We start from the raw sequence: 16837 nt of genomic DNA, 5'->3' as shown, positions 1-16837 counted from the left end.
AATGTGGTGCCCATCTTTAAAAAGGGGAAAAAGGAGGAGCCAGGAAACTACAGACCAGTCAGCCTGACCTCCATACCTGGGAAGCTACTGGAACAATATATTAAACATTTAATTTACGAATACCTGGAGGCTGAAGAGGTGATCACTAGCACGCAGCATGGATTTACCAAGAACAAACCATGTCAAAGCAGCTTGATTTCCTTCTTTGATAGGGTAACTGTTTTGGTGGATAGGGGGAATGAGGTGGACATAATATACCTGGACTTTAGCAAGGCTTTGACATAGTCCCATATGACATTCTGATAAGTAAGGTGAAGAAATGCGAGTTTAGCAGAACTACTGTACCAGTAAGTGGATATGTAATTGGTTAAGCAACCTCAAACAAAGAGTCACTATGAATGGAATGATGTTGGATTGGGGGAGGTCTCAAGTAGGGTTCCACAGGGATCTGTTCTGGGTCCGGTGTTGTTTAACATCTTTATTAAGGACCTAGAAGTAGGACTAGAGAGCGCACTGATCAAGTCTGCAGATGACACTTTGGAGGAAAAAGCTAAAATTCAGAGGGGTAGTGATAAATTGGAGAACTGGGCTATAGACAACAAAATGAAAATCAGCAAAGACAAATGTAAGGTGCTACACTTAGGGAAGAAAGCCAAATGCACAAATACAGAATGGGGGGGACTGGTTTGGCAGCAGCACTGGTGAGAAGGATCTGGGAGTTGTGGTGGATCACAGCCCCAGCATGAGTCAGCAATGTGGTGCTGCTGCAAGAAAAGCAAATGCAATTTCAGGGTGCATTAGCAGAGGTACAGCATGCAAGTCACGGGAGGTGATGGTACCGCTTTACTCGGCTGGTTAGGCCTCAGCTGGAGTCCTGTGTCCAATTTTGGTCACCACTGTATAGAAAGGATGTGGAGAAACTGAAAAGGATGCAGAGGTGAGTGACAAAGATGATCAAAGGGAGGGAACACAAGCCAGATGAGCAAAGGCTGAAGGAACTGGGTCTGTTTAGTTTGGAAAAGAGGAGATCAAGGGCGGACATGATAGTGGTCTTTAAATACTTGAAAAGCTGCCATATAAAAGATGGAAAAAAGTTGTTCTCTCTTGCCACAGAGGCAGGACAAGAGGCAATGGATTCAAACTACAGCAGAGCAGATTTAGATTAAAACTCAGAAAAAAATTGCTAGCTGTAAGAACAGTAGGACAATGGAACAGATTGCACCAGGGAGGTTGTGGAAGCTCCTTCACGGGAGGATTTCCAAAGGAGGCTGTTTTGGATGGTTTAGACACAACAAATCCTGCATCTTGGCAGGGGGTTAGACTAGATGAACCTCATTGTTCCTTCTAACCCTCTGGTTCTACGGGTATGTCTGTCTGAGCTGGAAATTACACCTTCAAGCTCCACTGCGGGCAGAGCCTTAATTAGTTGTAATCACTCAGGAAAATAAGTGGAGGTCTCATTTTGGCCAGCTCAATGGAAATCTCTGCTCAGTGCACAGCAGCATGTCTAAAAAGCAAAGCAAACCTTAGGTAGAAGCAAGAAAGGGATAGAGATTCTAAAAATATTACAATGGTGTTACATAGTAGCAGCAGGCACCCTATGGGCAAGTCATTCCATACTTCCCAACTTAGGGGTTTCTTGCCCCATCCTCTGGATCATCTAGTAGCAGCTGCTTTCTAACAGGATATTGGGTTAGCCAGACCACTGATCTGACCCAATAGGACAATTCCATGTTTTAATAAATGCATATTTAGTTATTAATTCTTCTATCTCATAGACTCGTAGACTTTAAAGGCCAGAAAGGACCATCATGAGCAACTAGTTTGACCTACGGTGACCAGGTGTACGGTTTTCAACCGGAACACCCAGTCAAAAAGGGATCCTGGGGGCTCCGTTCAGCACCACTGACCGGGCCGTTGACTGTCCAGTTGGCAGCACTGTGCAGCGGAGCTAGCAGGCTTCCTGCTAGCCACCGCACTGCATGGCTCCTGGAAGCAGCCGGCATGTCCCTCCTCCAGCCGCCTGGAGCCTGCACACCTGACCCCCTCCTGTGCCCCACCCCCCTGCCCCAGCCCTGATCCTCCTCCCACCCTCCAAACCCCCTGACCCTATCCTGGAACTCCCTCCTACACCCCAAACCCCTCAACCCCAACCCCACCCCAATGTCTGCACCCCTATCTGGATCCCTTATCCCCCCTGCACCCCAAACCCCTCCCCAGCCTGGAGCCCCCTCCTGCACTCCGAACCCCTTGGCCCCAAATCCCTACTACATCCCAAACCCTCATCCCCAGCCCCATCCTAGAGTCTGCACCCCCAGCCAGAGCCCTCACACCCTCCCGCACCCCAACCCCCTGCCCCAGCCCAGAGTCCCCTCCTGCACTCTGAACCCCTCAGCCCCGCCCAGAGCCCCCCCTGCACCCCAATCCCCTGCCCCAGCCCAGAGCCCCCTCCCACACTCTGAACCCTCAGCCCTGCCCAGAGGCCCCCCCTCCGCACTCCAACTTCCTGCCCCAGCCCGGTGAAAATGAGTCAGTGAGTGAGGGTGTGGAGAGCGAGCAACAGAGGGAGGGGGGATGGAATGGCTGGGGGTGGGGCCTCTGAGAAGGGGCAGGCAGGAGGCGTGGCAAAGATGTTCGGTTTTGTGCAAGTAGAAAGGTGGCAACCCTAGTTTGATCTTCTGCACATTGCAGGCCACATTGCAGGCCCACCCACTCTGGCACTAGGCCCAGAATCTCTGGCTGAGTTACTGAAGTCCTCGAATCTTGCTTTAAACACTTCAAGTGGCAGGCAATCCATTATTTAATCTACTTCAAACCAGCAAGCAACCCATGCCTCATGCTGCAGAGGCAGATATTAAAAATATGCTGTGTGTAAGCGATTTGGGGGCTAATTTCACCACACTAGAAGAAACACAAGGCGACATTTGTAAGTCTCCAGTCTTCCTCTGTAACGTCACAATCTCCCAAAGCTGCAAAGAGTAGTTGTCATGATCTCAGTATGGTTGTATGAGTTTCATCAGCTGCATTCAGGGCTGGTGCTACCATTTAGGCCAACTAGGCGGTTGCCTAGGGCGCCAAGATTTGGGGGCGCCAAAAAGTGGCGCCCCCATTTTTTTTACAGCGGCCGCTGTGCTGGGAGGGGGAGGGAGTCTGAGCCGCCGGCAGGCAGCCCAGGGGTTCCCCGGGTCAGCGCGCCGCCGGCAGCCCAGGGGTTCCCCGGGTCAGAGCTGCTGCACGGATCCCTGGGCCGGGGGGTGGGGAGCTGCTGCGGGGGGGTGCCTCAGGGTGTGGGGGGGGAGCTGCCGCACAGCTTCCAGGGCCAGGGGGGCAGCTGCCGCGGGGGGGCACCTCAGGGCGGGGGGGAGCTGCCGTGGGGGGGGGGGGTGCCTCCGGGTGGAGGGGGGGTGGGGAGCTGCTGCAGGGCTGGGGGTGGGGGCACAAGGTGGAAGTTTCGCTTAGCGCGCGGAACTTCCTTGCACCAACCCTGGCTGCATTACATAGCTTACTACACACCAGCTTCCAGCCAGGTGAATGATGTCTGGAACAGAATTAGTTCTGTCCATTTCATGAACTTGCAAAGTATTATGAAAGAAAACTCCTTTCCCACAGCAGCAGATTCAGATTTAATACTGATGAAGGCCACAGCCATGTTGTAACAAGCACTCCATAGCTGGGGTGAGGGAGACCTCATCTGACACAGAGTGATAGTGCAGATCTTCTGCTGGTGAAAACTGTCATCCTTCCAAAAGCTTTGGCAATTTATATTGGCTGTGTGTCTGCTCCGTTGAGTCCACAGTGAAGAAATAAAGATGAAAACTTTTCCCCTCTATTCTTATCTTCCCCTGTCCCTGCCAGGAAAGCAATCAATTACAATCTAAAAATTCATCTCATTTGTTTGCATTAAGCTAAGTCTGTTAACTACAGTTTAAGCGCATCTATAACATCCATACTAGAGGTTTGCACCAGTGTAACTAGATAGATTTTAAATGGATTTGGTTACCCCAGTGCCTGTTTTCTACTGCAGACAACCTTGGGTTCCAAATCTGTGAAATGGGACTAATAAGAGTTACCTGCTGATGGCTGGAGACATTGTGAGTCTGCTGTGATGCAGACATCACTCTCAGTACCCCCATTTTGCAGAATGGCAAGGTTGGGCTCTGAGGGGTGAAGTGATTTCCCTGAGATATCCTGGTTTAGGTCAGCGGCTCCCCACCATTCTTCATCTGCAGTTAAAAACAAGTTGCAGTTTCTTGCCATGACCCAAACCCAACATTCTTTGTGATAATACAGGATTGTGGGATTGAGGTCCCAGCAAGATGGCATGGCTAGATTTGTGTGCAGAATGATGGGTGCAGGACAGGAGAGATACCCGAGGATTGGGAAAAGGTAAATATAGCATCTATCTATGAAAAGGGGAATAAGGACAACCCAGGGAATTATAAACCAATCAGCTTTGGTACCTGGAAAGACAATGGAGCAAATAATCAAATAATCAATTTGTAAGCACCTACAAGAAAATAAGGTGATAAGTAACAGTCAGCATGGATTTGTCAAGAACACATCATGTCAAAGCAACCTAATATCCTTCTTTGACAGGGTAACAAGTCTTGTGGATGGAGGATGTGGTAGCTGTGATATCTCAACTTTAGTAAGACTTTTGATACTGTCTCACATGACCTTCTCATAAACAAACTAGAGAAATACAGCCTAAATGAACCTACAATAAGGTGGTGGCACAACTGGCTGGAAAACCGTACTCAGAGGATTAAAGGTTCACAATCAAGCTGGAAGGGTATATCCAGTGGGGTTTTTTAGGGATCAGTCCTGGGTCTGGTTCTGTTCAATATCTTCATTAATGATTTAGATAATGTCATAGAGGGTACACTTATAAAGTTTGTGGACGATACCAAGCTGGGAAGGGTTGCTAGTGCTTTGGAGGACAGGATTAGAATTTAAAATGATCTTGATAAACTGGAGAAATGATCTGAAATAAATAGGACTAAATTCAATAAGGACAAATGTGAAGTACTACATTTAGGAAGGAATAATCAATTGCACAAATACAAAATGGGAAATGACTGCCTACAGAAGGAATACTATTGAAAAAGATCTTGGGGTTATAGTGGATCACAAACTAAATATCAGTCAACAATGTAACATTGTTGCAAAAACAAAAAAATCATTCTGGGCTGTATTATCAGGATTGTTGTAAGCAAGACATGAGAAGTAATTCTTCCACTCTCTGTACTCAGCACTGATAAGGCCTCAGCAGGAGTATTGTGTCCAATTCTGGGCACCACACTTTGGGAAAGATGTGGACAAATTGGAGAAAGTCCAGAGGAGAGTAACAAAAGTGACTACAGGTCTAAAATACATGACCTACAAGGAAAGATTGAAAAAATTGCATTTGTTTAGTCTGGAGAAGAGAAGCCTGAGGGGGGAACACAATAACAGTAGTCAAGTACGTAAAAAGTTGTTATAAAGAGGAGGGTGGTAAATTGTTCGTCTTAACCACCAAGGACAGGGCAAGAAGCAATGGGCTTAAATTGCCGCAAGGGAGGTTTAGGTTGGACATTAGGAAAAACTTCCTAACTGTCAGGGTGGTTAAGCACTGGAATAAATTGCCTAGGGAATCTCCATCATTGGAGGTTTTTAAGAACAGGTTGGACAAACACCTGTCAGGGATAGTCTGGATAATGCTTAGTCCAGCCTCAGTTCAGGACATTGGGATAGACGACCTATCAAGGTCCCTTCCAGGGCTACATTTCTATGATGCTATGTGAGCTAGGTGGACAGACCTCTGGGCAGGGCTTGGTGGGCAGTGCTGTGGGTGGAGCTGCTCCTTCAGCTCTTTGCTTCTCCACCTGCATTGCATGCAGCACTGGGGAATTGTTGATGTTCTGGAAATAGCTAAGCACGGAGAGCATTGGGGTGCCATGCGGTCCAGGCAGCTTGTGTCATGGCATCTCCCAGTAGTGCTTTCCTGGAGCTGCATGTGGTGTAGGTAGAGAGCAGCAAGACAGCTGCAGCGAGGGTGGGGTGTAATGGCAGTAGCAACAGCCTAGCTGGGCCAGGCAGAAGGACTGAGCTTCTCCTTCCTGACCCCCCTGGCCTTAGCAACTGTCCACTAGAGAGTTTGGGGGGTGGGGGGAGAGATTCTGCATAAAGCTGCAGCTGACCCATCGCTCTGCCAGCTAAAAATCACTACCCTAGTGGACTCAACATGGGTCTAGAAGTCAGGAGAACGTGGCTTCTAATCCTGACTTCAAGCCAGTTCCTGTAGTGCCAGGCCTCCCCCTTGTTGCATGGTGTAGCAAAGTCCCGCTCCACTGCACTGCCCTGTGGCAAGCTGCAATGAAGCTGAACCTCTGCCTCTGGATCCCCCACTGTCTTCTGGTCTACTCCAGCCATAGGAGTGACCAGGTCCTCTGGCTGATCACGTTATAGGGCATGTCTAGACTGCTTCTGGGAGCAGGCCTCACAGGCCAGGTCCACCTGTGTTAGTGGGGCTCCCACTAGTGCACTACAAATGGCTGTGTAGACATTGTGGCTTGGGCTGGAGCTCAGGCTCTGAAGCCTGGGGTACAGGGTGGGCACCTTGACTAGTCTAGTCTACCCCTACACCTTGTCCCAGGCTCCTGAACCTCTAACAACTCCACTGTGCAGGGGCTGGCACATTCTTCCCCTGGGTGCAGCGCATCAGGGTTCCTACCTCCAGTCAGGCTTCCAGCTCACCTGGGAGTAGCCCAGCTGGTCTTCTCAGCCTTCTCGCAGGCTGCTTTCCAGAGACACACCATTGCCCTCCTCCGGTATCATCCTCTTTCGGGTTTTTTTCTTAAGCCATCTCCTCATCTGACCAGACCCTCCCCAGGTTAGAAGCACACCCAGGCTCCTGTAACCCTTCGGGTGCCTGACAGGATTTACTTTCCATCACACATGGGGACAATTATATTTACCTGCTCTATAATTCAATCATGTTTATAAGGTGCAGAGTATTATCAGGGCCCTGCAGGGGAAGATGTGGGCACAGAGTCAAGATTTCCTGGCTCCCAGCTTTTTGCTTAATCCAGTGGGTTATGGGCTTTTTGGAGGAATGGGCATTGCCTCCTTCAGCAACTCTTCCAAAACCCACGAGTGCAGCTTTTTACAGAACTGGCCTTTTGTGGTCGTTTTGACTGTCAGAACAATTCTGGGTCTCCTGAAATTTCATGTAAAACCCAAACTTTGATGGATGCAATATTAGGTGAATCAAACTGGAGAAAAATCTCACATGAATTTTTGTGAGAGAAAGTCTCCCTAGTTTCCCCTGGTTTAGCTGTGATAGCTGCAGGTTTTGCATCTGGAGTGTAGGGACGGGATGACCAGCCAGTGCCAGGGCTGTGGCCCAAACACACTTTCTGAGTTCCAGGTTTGACCAGCTTCTAACTTTCTCTAAACATGAACAAACAAACCAGCTCTCTTGGGACAGATCCTTTCCTACCCCAGCATTTAAAATCCACATATGGAGAGCTGCCAAGAGCCGGAGCTGCTTCCTAACAAAAAGGGGTAAACAGTGAGGTGGCAAAATTTGAAAATGATACAAAACTGCTCAAAGTTAAGTCCCAGGCAGACTGTGAAGAGTTACAAAGGGATCTCACAAAACTGGGTGACTGGGCAACAAAATGGCAGATGAAATTCAATGTTGATAAATGCAAAGTAATGCACATTGGAAAACATAATCACAACTCTATATACAAAATGATGGGGTCTAAAGGAGCTGTTACCACTCAAGAAGGAGATCTTGGAGTCACTGTGGATAGTTCTCTGAAAACAACCACTCAATGTGCAGCTGCAGTCAAAAAGGTGAACAGAATGTTAGGAACCATTAGGAAAGAGATAGATAGTAAGACAGTAAATATCGTAATGCCACTATATAAATCCATGGTATGCCCTGTGTGCAGTTCTGGTCATCCCATCTCAAAAAAGATATATTAGAATTGGAAAAAGTACGGAGAAGGGCAACAAAAATGATTGGAGGTATGGAATAGTGTCCATCTGATGAGAGATTAATAAGACTGGGACTTTTCAGTTTGGAAAAGTGACGACTAAGAGGGGACATGGTAGAGGTCTGTAAAATTGTGATTGGTGTGGAGAAAGTAAATCAGGAAGTGTTATTTACTCCTTCTCATAGCACAAGAACTAGGGGTCACCCAATGACATTTATAGACAGCAGGTTTGAAACAAACAAAAGGAACCTTCAGTCATCCCTCATTGCTAGGGGATGTTGTGAAGGCCAAAAGTATAACTGGGTTCAAAAATGAAATGAACTAGATAAATTCCTGGAGGATAGGTCCATCAATGACTATTAGCCAAGATGGTCAGGGAGGCAACCCCAAGCTCTGGGTGTCCTTAGCCTCTGACTGCCAGAAGCTGGGAGTGGATGACGGGATGGATCACTGGATAATTGCCCTGTTCTGTTCATTCCCTCTGTAGCACCTGGCACTGGCCACTGTCGGAAGACAGGATACTGAGCTAGATGGACCATTGGCCTCACCCAGTATGACCGTTCTTATGTTTTTAGTTTCTAACATTCACATTGAGTGAGTCAGACAGCCAGAATTCAAACCAGACCCTTGCTTTGCAGGGAAAACGAGGATAATTAATGTAATCCTGACTCGCTCCCTGCTGGGTGTTATCGTACATGCAGGAGTTCCCGTAAGTGCAGAATACAGGAACTTCCTTAAGGTCACATCAATAGTGAGGTGATTGCATGGCTTCATGTGGTAGTGTTCTACCTAGGGGGAGCTGTTGTCACATATTGACGCAGGCGAATCTGAGAGTCACAGGCCTAGATTCACAAAAGTACATAGGTGACTATGTCCCAGTTTTAGGCTTCACTGTGATCCACAAAATTCTCCTGATCCCTGTAGGTGCCTAAACTCACTCAGCACCTACATTTTCAGGGTAAAAGTTCCCTTGCTGCCCATGTTTCAGCCTCTGGACATGCACACTGCTGCCTTGCTCTAGGTGTCTAAAACCTATCTCCTGTCTATGCCCCAGAGCGCGAGCTGGGTGGTGTGCTCGGAGGCTGCCTCCTGCATCAGGTTCCATTCAAAATCTGTCTGGAGGAGGTGGTGTTGCCCACCTTATAATTTCTAGCTTAGTGGTTAGAGGTGGGAGACCCAAGTTCAGTTTCTCCCAAGGCAGAGAAAGGAGTTGAACAGGGCTCTCCTACCACTCAGGAGTGTCTGCTAACCACTGGGCTATGGGCTATTCTGATGTGGGGCTCCCTCAGTCTCTTCCATTGAAGCTGTTTCACTGTGGATAAATAATGAAAGAGTCCTTGGAGCAGAGGAACTAGACTGTGGGGCTCCCTCCTCCCAGCTGGGTACGCTAACCACCAGACTACAGACAACAATCTCTCTTTGGCCCAATAACTCTTTAGGTATTTATCCCAAGTGGAAAAGTGTCAATAGGAGAGATAGAGAGAGTGAGTCATTGGGTCAGAGAGAAAGGGCGAGAGAGAATGACTCTGTTGGCTGGTAGTTAGAGCAAACTTCCCCCCTCTCCAGCAGGTGCGAGACCTAGTGTCCAGCCCTCCTGCTCCAATGACTCTAATTATTTATCCACAATGGAACAGCTTCAGCAGGAGAAATTTAGAGAGCCCAATGTCAGAATATCCCAAGCTCAGTGATTAAAGCACGATGCTGAGAGGTAGAAGACCCCTTGCTTGAGTCCTGTACCCCCCTCAGGCAGAGGAGGGACTTGTACCTTAGCCTTCCCCATCTTAGAGGAGTGCCAGGCTAATAGTTATAAGGCACATGGTTGCACCTCCTCCTCTGGCTGCTTTGGGTAGAGTTGGGCACCTGCCTAAGTAATTCTAACAAGAAGTACATTAGGCCCGGAGCCACCCGACTCCAGGGGAGGATTCCTGGCTATGATTCAGTAGCAGAGATAGGCACTTCTATGCAGCCTGGACTCAGACATCTATCTCGTCAAGGGAGTAGGACTTAGTCATAATTTCCCATTGGCTAGTTTAGGCAGCTTCGTGCCCAGGTGCTGGCTTTTGTGGATCATATCCTTATGTGCCTGTCTCTCCCCATGCATTGCATAGGGAGCCTGGGCACCTGACACAGGCTCTGTGAATCAGTGTGTTCTTGTGATTTTCTAGGTGCCCCAAAATTAGGCATGACAGTGAGCATCACTAGTTTGAGCATTAGCCTGCTAAACCCAGGGTTGTGAGTTCAATCCTTGAGGGGGCCACTTAGGGATCTGGGGCAAAATCAGTACTTGGTCCTGCTAGTGAAGGCAGGGGGCTGGACTTGATGACCTTTCAAGGTCCCTTCCAATTCTAGGGGATAGGATATCTCCTTTAATTTATTTATCATGACAGCTAAGTCCCTTTGTGAATCTAGGTCACAGTCATTTTCTTCCTCCTTCCATCATGTTGGTCCTAGTGGTTTGCAAATAGAGCAGGTGTGTTTGTGCCGGTCTGTTGTCCATTGAACAACACTTTGGCACTTCATGAAAAAAACAGCAACCTCTATTTCCCATCCTTTCAACCACAGGGGCTACATCATGTTGTGTTTGCATTTCCTTAGGAGGGCCCTCATTGCCTGAACCTCCTAGACTTTGATCACCTGTTGCGGGAATCTCAGAAGGAAGTGTTACGGTTACAGAGACAGATTGCACTGAAGAATTTCAAGGAGTCTCTCCAGTCCTCTAAAACTGGTTCAAAAAGCTCTTCGTCAATTGCTGCCAATTGCTTGGGACCATCTGTGCCAACTCTAGATACCAGCATAAATTATTCATCTCTATCAAAGGGGGTGCAATTAGGAGAGCCAACACTAGCAATGGAAGCACATAGGAAGGTGAGATATCTGGGTCAATGATCTGAAGTTTTTGCTAATTAATCAGTCAATTAATGAATGTTCTTACAGAACTTTTACCATTGTGTAATTGCTAAGATTATCACAGTTATTATTATCTCTGCTAGAAATAGATATTACTGGTTTTTAAAATGACCTTGTAGATATTGAAAGACATCTATGAGTATATGATAATGTGTCAGATGTCATATAATGAAGAGAGAGAATGGTAAGTCTAGTTGCTATAGAAAGCCCAATAAGCATATCCCAGAGTGAATTCTATGGCAGTGGTTCTCAACCAGGGGTAGGTGTACCCCAGGGGTACGCAGAGGTCTTCCAGGGGGTTCATCAACTCATCTAGAGATTTGCCTAGTTTTACTACAGGCTACAGAAAAAGCACCATCGAAGTCAGTGCAAACTAAAATTTCATACAAACAATGACTTGTTGATATTGCTCTCTATACTATACAGTGAAATGTAAGTAAAATATTTATATTGCAATTGATTTATTTGATAAGTATATGGTAAAATGAGAAAGTAACCCATTTTTCAGCGTGCTGTGCCACTTTCGTATTTTTATGTCTGATTTTGTAAGCAAGTAGTTTTTCAGTGAGGTGAAACTTGGGGCTACACAAGACAAATCAGACTCCTAAAGAGGTATAGTAGCCTGGAAAGTTGAGAGCCACTGGTCTATGGCATCCTTAAGCCTTGCAAGGTGACAGTGGTGTAGGTAGAGATAGGCCTAGGCCAGTTCTTTTTGTGCTTTGATTTTGCAAAACTTCCGTTAAAAGGTAGAACTTTATGCAACATTTTTCCATTTGTGAAATTGGGCAAAACATATGTGTCCCATTCTGGAAGCCTCTGAAAACTGTATTGAAACTGGGTGAATAGGGCAGCTGTGTGTGCGTGCGCACACACCAATACCGGGTATACAATAAACAGGTTAGTCTGACAAGACCTATTTTCCATAAAACCATGTTGATTGGCATTGATTATATTACCTTCCTTTAATTCTTTATTGAGTCCTGTATCGGCTGTTCCGTTATGTTGATCAGGATTAATGTGTGACTGACAGGCCTATAATTACCCAGGTTAGCCCGTTTCAGTATTGGCACAATATTAGCTTTCTTCCACTACTTTGGAACTTGCACAGTGTTCCAAGACTTATTGAAAAGCAACCTTAACCAACCAGAAAGCTCCTTGGCCAGTTCTTATAAAACTCTTGGATGCAAGTTATCTGGACCTGCTGATTTAAAACTGGCCAACTTTAGTAGCTGCTGTTTTACATCCTCATTAGTCACTGTTGGAATGGAAAGTATTTCATCATCATATGATGTGAATATATCACCTGGCTTTTTCCCTAATCCAGAACAGAAATATTTACGGAATACTTCTGCCTTTTCTGAATTATTATTGAAAACTACCATTTCCATCTAGTAATGGACCAATACCACATTTAGGATTCTTTTTGTTCCTAATATACTTTAAAAATGCCTTCTTATTGTCCTTAACGCTGCTAGCATAGAGTTCATCTTGTGTCCTTTTGCTTCCCTTATCAGTTCTTTATAGTTCCAGGCTTCTGATTTATATTCATTACTAGAAACTTCCTCTTTCTTTCATTTGTTATATATTGTGTTTTATTTTATTTTTTATAGTGGCCTTTACTTCCCCTCTAAACCAGGTTGGGTTTTTTTAACCAGCCTTCTTTCTCAATTGTGGGATTGTGGCTTTTTGGGCATCTAGTAAAATGTTCTTAAACAATTTCCAATTATCATTCACATTTTCTGTTTAAATTCTTTTCCCCAACCGATTTGGTCAAAATTGTTTTCAGCTTTGTGAAATTGGCCCTTTAAAGGACCAAGTATGTATATATATAACTAGACTGGACTTTATTCTGTTTGCACATAACAAATGTAACCAAGTTATGATCGCTTGCACCTAAGCCTCCACTAATTTTTAATTCTGCAATCAATTCTTTTCTCTCTCAAGATGAGGTCTAATATCGAATTCCCTCTTGTTGGATGCAGCATTTTTTGAGTAAATTGTCACCTATAATTTTTAGTCATTAGTCAATTTTAGTCAGCATGAGACCTCCAGCACATCACTGAGACTGAAGCCCCCATGATAACACCGTTTTCTCCCCTACACATTATAGATAGGTGCTTAAGGAGATTTTTGTCCTATTCTCTAGTATGATTTGGTGGTCTGATCTTGTTCTTTATTTGTAAGGACTTTGATCCATAAGCATTCAAAATCCTTTGTTTCCAAGTTGTCAGTGACTGGAAACAGGTAAAGCCATTTTTGACACGGAGTGTCTCTCCCCTGCCTCTTTTGGCCACTCTGCAGAAGAGAACTGAATGTTTTATAATAGTTAGTAAAATATTGACTAACTTTTGCAGAGCAAACATTAAGACTGAGAATCTAAACGTATTTTTGCCTCCCCATAGACTCAGTCCCCCAAAATTTCAAGCATCACACAAATGTACGCACACACACGTGCTCTCTTAAGGTCTCGGAGACAGGTTGCTTCTCAAATAAAGGCTTTTTGCCTGTTGCTGTCATGTGCTGGGACCATCTGTGCCAGTGATGGATATCTGCTGAAATGACTATCAAACGGGGTGCAACGTCCTGACAATTTAGCTCAACAAATAAAAGCCAGTGAAACGGCCCAGCTCCTCCAGCTGTGTCTGTTCTCCCAAGCTGCCTCCCTGCCTCACCAGTGCCCCTGGGCAACTCCTCAGCCTAGAGAATGTTTTATCCCTATTCTTGCCATTCTGTGTACTCTATTTACCCATTCCCTGACTGATGGCAGCCTGGACCCAGAAGGCAGGCTAAGGGAATTGCCTTTACCAAGTGTCCCAGAACAGGTACCATTTTCTCCCCAAATGCCTATCACAAGAGGTCATCTTCTCTTCAAGATGCACTGCAGTGACTTCAACTCACCCTACCTCTCCATTTGTGCTGGGTCTGCACTGCAGATGATACACTGCTGTAGTGCAGACACTTCCTACAGTGATGGAAGGGACTGTCATAAATCCTCTCTCCGAGAGGCGGTCAATGGAAGAATTCGTCTGTTGACCTAACTGCCTCTTTAGTGGAGGTTAGGTCGACCGAACTACATCACACAGGGCATGACATTTTTCACAGCTCTGAGCAATGTAGCTAGACCAAGCGGAGTTTTAGGTGTTGAGCAGACCTTCTGTAATTTGGGCGCCAATTTCTGTAGAAGAAGGAGAAAGAATCAGACTGAAGCAAAGGAAGCAGCTGACATGGTGCCTTAGTTTGATACTCAGCGAGAGTGAAGCTGGGGGCTGCCCCTTGGCTTGGTACCATGAAGTTACTGCCTTAGATTTCTCCTGCTCTGTGCTAAGCACACCCAGCTCAGCCTGACACACCCATCTTTATCCATCACAGCCCACATGTGACTTTCAGGTTCCTTTGCTATGCCTGGCTGATTATCTCATAGGTAGTGCTCCCTGGGGCTGTCCCCAGATTCATTCACTATGTGGCTAACCTGTCTGTCTGTTTCACATTTGCATCCTGCCACTCGGTAAGATTCTCTACCTTGCTCCCTTCATGCCCACATTTGGAATGAGGGGCTGGGAGATGGTGGGACAGGGGAGAGGTGCATCCAAATTTCCCTGGAAAATGGAGTTTGCAGCTCTGCTAAGGGGGCAGCTTCTCTTCCTGGACATGTTCCTGTGGTGCCCCTGAGGGGAGCTCATTTCCTCTCCAGCCCTGCATGTCCTCTCTGCTGCTTCCATTTTCCCTGGTGCATTTCCTTGGTCAAACACCTCTTCTACCTCCCCTCTTCCCAGCACTGCCGCCTTCCCCCAAACACATTCTAAAAAGCCATGGAAATACCCACACAAAGAAACTGGATAACTTGGAATTAAAGTTGCTGAACTGGGTTCAGAGGACATTGCCAGCTACCCGACCCCTCTACCCCTCCTGCCATGGCTCACCACTGTGGTCAGATGTTGGCTGCGTGTGTGTTTATTCAGTGCGTTGTCCCAGCTCTGCACAGGTAGCGGAAATAGCAAACCTCATTTAAACTGCCCAATAAATCCACAGACTCGGTTTTCAGCGAAGGTACCTGGCCAGGTTTACTGTTGGCGAAGCCTGGTGATAGCACCTGGCAGACTCTCTGAGGATACTAAGACATGGATGCCCGTGACAATGGACGCAGCTCAGTGAATGGCAGGACTTTCCATTCCCCCCTCGGCTGGCCAAAGATACTCCCTCTGAGATACATCTTTATACCCCGATACAAACAAGTTAGTACTGCCCCTTTGACATAGTTACTGCCCCCTGATGTCACTAGTTATTACCCATCACCTTGTACATGTTGGTTTGATTAAAACATTTCTGTTACGTACTGTCATCCTGACCTCATCTTTAGGAGGGGTCAGTGTGTTCCTGTTATCCTTGGGGAATGGTTTTGTACCATCCTTGATATCAGGATGTTCTGTATCACTGGATATAGGGATGTGTTTGCATGAGCACTCTGTGACTAGCACTTCTTAGGACAGTGTATTTCTGCAATATCAGCCCTGTTCTTGCCAGATTCTGTGAGCAGGTCCTGCCTCATACCAGGCCTCTGATACAAGGGCTTATGTCTCAGGCTTTCTTCCTATTACATTTCCCTGCCTTTTTTTTTTGTTGGGGGGAGAATGTTTACAGAAAAGCATAATGCATGGACTGAAGATCGCCCAATGGGCTAAACACTGTTATGTGGCCACCTTACTGTTCCATCCACACATTCATGCCCCATCTGTCCCTTAGTTTGCACATTCCCTTATACGACTGATGGACGGATTTTATTTTCTAATCTGTGTAGTCCCTTATGGTGGGCCTGGGAATGTTAGGCCTGGGACTTTGATTGAGGAATGTAGTTTTATGATTGAGCCTTGGAGGCACTACCAGATAATTAATACAATATGGATATGATGTGTACATTTGTAGTGTATACGGGTATATATGTATACATGGGCGGCAGGCGGAGCCCTCCTTTGGGGAGGCTAGCCCCTGGCTCCGCCCCTTCCACCCACACCCGCCCCACGGCCAGAGCCCCGAGACCCTCTGTCCCCCGTATGACCGGAGCCACAACACCCCAACTCGGAACACCCCCCCCCGGCCACAGGTCCCCTGAGTGCTCTCTGCCTTGGCTGGAGATGCCCCGGGCTGGCCGCAGCCTGGAGTGTGCCCCCCACTCAGCTGGAGGAGCTTTGGGCCCCTTTGGCTGGCCGAAGCCATGCCATGCCTCCACTCCCAGATCACCTAGGGGAAAAGCTTCTGTTACTTAGAAGATGCTTTTGATATACCCCATGCAGGTTCCACGGCAGCTGAGGAAGGATTATGTGACTCCGCTGCCGCCCTGGAACCTGCATGGGGCATAATAAAACAAAAACTTCACCACCAAACCCCGCAACCGGGGGTCCGGTCGCCACCATGGCAGCGCCGGGAGAGGCAGCCTCCCCTGGCCTATTATACCTGCTGCCCATGTATGTATAGGATGTATGTGTATACATGACGCCATCTTATATTGAAGGATAACAATATTTTTGAAATATGGTGTTGTAGTTTGGCCCTTTTACTTTGGTGCTGCAGATAGCAACACGCTCCTATTAGGGCAATTACAGTTATTAACTGTATGATGATTATTGGTAGCAGGTGGAGTGTTTTGAAATACTGGGATAGGCATTGTTATAGCGTGTCCCACAGTACTATGTATATGAGAAGTAAAACAAATTTGTAGTAGTGACATTACAACTGAGGCCTTTATATATAAATTTTCGTGTTTAGTTAGTACAGAGCACAGAGTACTAACTAAAAACCGATCATCATCGGACACCAACACACAGCTCCACAGCAAACTCCCTTTGCACTCCACCCTACCCAACTCCTCCCCATGTGAACTCCAGATGCAGAATTTCCCAGACACAAACCAACCATCCCAAACTTTATTCTCTCTAGGGAATGTGGCACAG

The 16837-nt window shown here is 46.7% G+C and overlaps 1 protein-coding gene across 30 annotated transcripts in view; it reads left to right on the top strand.

Annotated features, from left to right (window-relative positions):
• The window catches only part of TSPOAP1 (TSPO associated protein 1), a 174121-nt gene that overhangs the window by 36188 nt on the left and 121096 nt on the right, over nt 1-16837 (top strand). For all 30 annotated transcript variants that reach the window (XR_010593833.1, XR_010593832.1, XR_010593831.1 and 27 more), the window contains exon 5: nt 10581-10850. Coding sequence is in view for 22 of the 30 variants with exons in the window: in XM_065573152.1 (XP_065429224.1) it covers nt 10581-10850 (270 nt within the window). In the remaining 8 variants the exon portion in view is untranslated. The remainder of the gene's footprint in view (nt 1-10580; nt 10851-16837) is intronic.

This window comes from Chrysemys picta, chromosome 19, assembly GCF_011386835.1.
Source record: "Chrysemys picta bellii isolate R12L10 chromosome 19, ASM1138683v2, whole genome shotgun sequence".
Classification (NCBI taxonomy): Eukaryota; Metazoa; Chordata; order Testudines; family Emydidae; genus Chrysemys; species Chrysemys picta.
The sequence above is the reverse complement of the archived record's forward strand: the minus strand, read 5'-3'. Positions and strand labels throughout refer to the sequence as shown.